The following is a 4,898-nucleotide window of genomic DNA, read 5'->3' as shown; positions in this document are numbered from 1 at the left end:
CTGTCCGATGTTTTGAATGCACTTCGACACTTCCCAAATGTGGGATGAATTTTCATTTGGACATGATTCGGCTCATTCGGCCTCTGGTGTGATGGGGGTATAAGCTTTCTAGCCATGCTGTCCAGAGCTGGCTGCCAGTACAGCATACCTAAGGCTTTGCTTTTGTCAGTCTCCCTCACAGCATCTTCCCAGGGCATGGTAATCTCTATGATGTACCCCATGCATGTTTTTTCACTCTCCTGCTCCACCCACAGCTAATTAACTCTCTGTGTGTGAGTAGAGCATGCAACAGACTGGCGTCCTGTCCAGGGTGAACCCCGCCTCACACCCTATGACTGCTGGGATAGGCTCCAGCCCCCCGTGACTCTTAGTTGGAGTAAGTGGTTGAAGATGAGTGAGTGAGCATATAGACATGAAAACATCCAGGGCAGGTGCCCTCCAGGAACAGATGTAAGCAGCTCTGATGTACACAGGGCAAAATGAGGAGAACCAAAGAGCAGGGTCTAATCTGACTTTGGGAATACTGATCTCCAGTGGGAAGCAGAACCTCTCTTCCAGATCTGCCAATAACCGCCAGCGTTATGCTGCTTCCAGCTGCAAAGTCTCTGGTTTCGGTGTACAGATGTTGATTCCCCTCTTGAAATGTTATGTACCTTTAAAAAAAAAAAAAAAAAGATTTATAAACTGTAGAGACAATAATGACTTAATTCACTGGGCTTAAAAAAAAATGTGTTCATATATTTACAGTGATGTCGTCACCACAATAATATGTGTTTAACAACATAACCAGTGAAGGCATTAGTTTGTGGGAAACTGCTATCAAAAACAAATTAAGCCTGAAGAGTCAGTGGCAGTAATACATGTTCTTTATTTTGAAAAAGAGGAACATTGAAAACATCACAAACACTGTACTGCACCAACCACAGTGACTACAGTGTTTACATAAGAAATAACCATTCAATAAAGTGGATTTCTCAGCTGCTGCTAACTGATGTGTGCTGGACGTGCATTGCATTATGGTTTGAATTCAGTACAACAAACCCATATTTAAAACAGATTCAAATCTGCAGAGCCAGCAAATACTTTTGGTGTTCATTTTTAATTTTCATTCATTCCAGCCTGTCCTGAGTGCATACAATAAGTTGTGCAAAACACCCTGTGTGCAGCGTATAACCCTTCTATGCACAAACACAAAAATAGCCCCTGTGGTATTAAGACAGAAAACCATAGGACATCCCCCTCTGGGCAACAGGCAAGTTGAGGTTTTAGTTGCAAGAAATACAAGATGCAGCAATTTTCATGCTGCAAGTTGTCTTTATTTTGGAAAATACTCATTTTATTGAGCTACTTTGAGCAGTGCACAAATGAAAGCTATATCACAAACAAATCCCCTAAAAAACTCAAAAGCATAAACGTTTGCTTGACAATTGTTAAGTGCAATGATGATGAAAGAATACAAAAGAATGATTAAATCTGAATACAAAAGTGAATCTGGAAAAAAATAATTGGGACATATTTGTTATTCAACTGTCAGTAAAACATTGCATTAAAAAACACCTTTGTGTTATAGGCAGGAGTTTGTGGAAAACATTGAGCCATATCATGGAAGCAATGTTAGATTTAGTGAGGAAAAACACAAGTAAAGGATGGACATAAGTAAAGAAAAGAAAATGTAATGAGGTTCATCAAAGAAACGTTGCTTGCCTGTTAAAGGTATAGGTTACATTTTTTTGTGTGTCACAAAATGTCACTTTGGAAAAATTGCACTTTTGCACTTTTCACTTGTTCAGTAGTTACGTGTGCAAAGGGCAAATAGAGAACAGGACATGCTTTCACATTTTTTTCATGTGTCTGCAATTATGTTAAAATTCCAATAAAACACACATCCATCAATATTTTACACATATCTCTAACTATTAGAGATTTTGGCTGTTTGGTTAAGAAATTCATTAAAAGGTTGAGAAATGCCCTATTTCACAGTGTTAAAGAAGATGAAATAAAATTAATGGATTACACACACACACACAAAATTCCTTAATTCGCTTCAAAATGAATCGTTTCCTCTTTGGCCCATGCCTCACCATTTCACCATGTTTCATGAAAATCGATTTAATCTTTTTTGCAAAATCCTGCTAACAAACAGAGTACAGAAAACATTTCTTCCTTAGGGGCTGTAATTACAATAGCTTGTCAGAGAGGGTGGACTGGACATGACTGCATAAGTTTTCTTTGTTTTTTTTTTATTCAAAATGGGGGCTCATGAAAAATACTCTTGTCTCAAAAAGTTATAAAGTGGATCAAATATACATAACTAACAGTGAAATGGACTAATCTCATTTGAATCTTGAGCTCCGCATGTGACTGTCCACCAGCTGTACACTGAATTTACACATATACAAATGACGCGGTATTTCATCTAACACTGAATGATCATATCCTTTGTTTCTAGAGTAACCTAATATCAAGTAATTACATATTTACAACAAAGGAAGAGAACAGAGGAATTTTTAAATGAGTGTCATGACACTCTCAGCGCTTCAGATGTGTGTGGATGCTCTTCCATCCATAGAGCTGGACCTGGACAGGTACCGGCTTGTGGTACGGCCTTCATCTCCCATTGCATTTTCCATCTTGGAAAGCAGAGAACTCTTGAACTTCTGTCTGAAGTCATTGCCCATAAAAACATACAATACTGGGTTAAGGAAACTATTCGCTGCTGCCAGCGTTGGACCCATTTTGAGTCCATTTGTTAAGATGTGACGGTCATAGAGCTGGTAGTTGAGTTCGAGCAGGACAAATACGTGGTATGGCAGCCAACAGATGAAAAAAACAAGGATGAGTGCAGTCATGACTTTGAAGGGCTTAGAGGAGTTGGTCATCCTGTTGGTTCGCAATTTGATGATGATGACTGAGTAGCAGATGATGATGATGAAGAAAGGGACAACAAAGCCTACGATGAAGCGACTCACTGTGACTATCATTTGGCTGTGTTCATGTAACGTATAATTGTTGAAGCAGGAGGTCTTTCCAAGATGACTGTCAACGACACGAAAGATGGCAGAGGGTATGCACAGTGCGATGGAGAACAGCCAGGCCAGGACCACAGCCACAGAAGCCTTACTAACAGTGCGGGTGTTCTGGGCCCAGACTGGAAACATGACAGACACACAGCGGTCCACACTGATGATGACCAGCAGGAAAATGCTACTAAACATGTTGAGGAACATCATTGAAGAGATAAATTTACACATTATAAGCCCAAAGATCCACTCCTCCATCACAGTGTTGGCGATGCTGAATGGGAGAAAGGCACAGAAGATGAAGTCTGAGATCGCGAGGCTGAGGTACCACGTGGTGTTGACTGTCTTCTTCATCTTGAAGCCAGAGATCCAGATAACCAGCGCATTTCCACAGACCCCGAGCAGAAAAATGACCACACTGGCCACCAGCAAAATCACACAGGAGGCTTCCTTGAAGCACTTTGAGTTGTGTTTGAAAACTGGCACTGCCTCCTCAGGTGGAGTACCGTTGTCGTAAGTGTAATTGTAATCATCTTGATAGCTTTGCTCAAAGTCATCCATTTTGCCTCAATCACTGCTAAAAAAAACCCAATAATAACAATAATTAAAAAAACATTTCAAACAACTTATTCTGGTTTTACCTAATGTGTTATTAAGTTATATGTTTATGAACTGAAATTAACTCCTGCATACAACTTAGATTATAAAAGAACATCATACCTTCTGTATAATTGGCCCACTGCTGTTGACTCGACGCTGACCAGCACAAAACTGCCTTCCAACCAGCTGACTGAAGAATGTGTCAACACTAACATCCACTCAAGAGTTTCACTTCCGCACCTCTGTGGCTTACTTCCTAAAGGCCTCCGAGACCATTCATGACCTCATATTTAGAGAAATCTGCAACAAATACACATTAAGAAAATAGAGTTCAATTTAGCATCATACCTACTGAGACCTTCAGAATTTGTATGACTCACCACTGAACCAAAATCCCAGGATCCTTGGCGGAGGTTATGTTTTCACCCCTGTTTGTTTGTTTGTCTGTTTCTGAACAGCCTGTAACCCACAATTTATCAAATATCATTATGAAATTTTTAAGGAGGATTCATATTCTGATAGGCAAGAACTGATTCAGTTTTCAAGGTCAAAGTCAGGAAAAATTTTGTAAAATGGAGAAATCTCCACTCTTTAACACTGAACGAGTTTTCAAAAATCCATAACTCAAAGATAAAATTCATAAAGATAAAATTTCTTTCATACTGATTTCATATTTCATTTCATACTTAATATTCTTTATGTAGGATGGTATCCTTTATCGACTGACATATTTTGATCTGGATCTGATTCTGATTGTGGATTTAGTGGACATTTGAATTTAATATTGAAAAGCCCATTTGGTGTACATTTTGCATTATATCTCAATCAAAATTGCCTTAGTCACGCTCATTTTTCTGGTATGGATTTACCTACACCATCAAAATTGGATGGAGGTTCCAATTTTATGCCTGTTTGTCTATGTTCTAGTTATCAGTCAGAAACCAGGTGCCAAAAAGCAAAGACAAATTGTGCACAGTAGAGATAACCAATGTTCATTTTTCATTTATTTACATAGCGCCAAATCACAATAAGGTTGCCTCAAGGTGCTTCACACAAGTAAGGTCTAATCTTACCAACCCAATGTTCAGTGTTTCAATGTTCAGTGAAAATTATCTGAAAAAGAATACAGAAACCAACCCCCCCCCCCCCCCCCCCCAAAAAAAACCTGACAACACCACAAAAAACTTGCATGAACTAAATACATACTCCTGACATTTGATCACATCTAATTTAGCTTATGAAAACTAATTTCTAACAGGACTTTGACATTTAAAATTT

At 39.0% G+C, this 4,898-nt stretch overlaps 1 protein-coding gene across 2 annotated transcripts; it reads right to left on the bottom strand.

Moving 5' to 3' along the window:
* Window positions 1–850: 850 nt before the first annotated feature.
* On the bottom strand, window positions 851–3,807 carry cmklr1 (chemokine-like receptor 1). 2 transcript variants are annotated; one of them, XM_034170284.1, is made up of 2 exons: window positions 3,741–3,807; window positions 851–3,597 (listed from the first exon to the last, which is right to left on the bottom strand). In XM_034170284.1, the coding sequence occupies exon 2, from the start codon at window positions 3,579–3,581 to the stop codon at window positions 2,538–2,540; it is 1,044 nt and encodes a 347-aa protein (XP_034026175.1). In that variant the 5' UTR covers window positions 3,582–3,597; window positions 3,741–3,807; the 3' UTR covers window positions 851–2,537. The 2 variants fall into 2 exon arrangements, with proteins under 2 accessions (XP_034026175.1, XP_034026176.1); XM_034170285.1 differs by having other exon boundaries at window positions 851–3,594; window positions 3,741–3,794.
* Window positions 3,808–4,898: the final 1,091 nt, after the last annotated feature.

This window comes from Thalassophryne amazonica, chromosome 5, assembly GCF_902500255.1.
Source record: "Thalassophryne amazonica chromosome 5, fThaAma1.1, whole genome shotgun sequence".
Lineage (NCBI taxonomy): Eukaryota > Metazoa > Chordata > Actinopteri > Batrachoidiformes > Batrachoididae > Thalassophryne > Thalassophryne amazonica.
Note: the sequence above shows the minus strand (reverse complement) of the source record. Positions and strands in the feature narration are given on the sequence as shown.

Bases quoted from the DNA above. Each gene is read 5' to 3' on its own strand.
- cmklr1 (XM_034170284.1), bottom strand. From the start codon at position 3,581: ATGGATGACTTTGAGCAAAGCTATCAAGATGATTACAATTACACTTAC.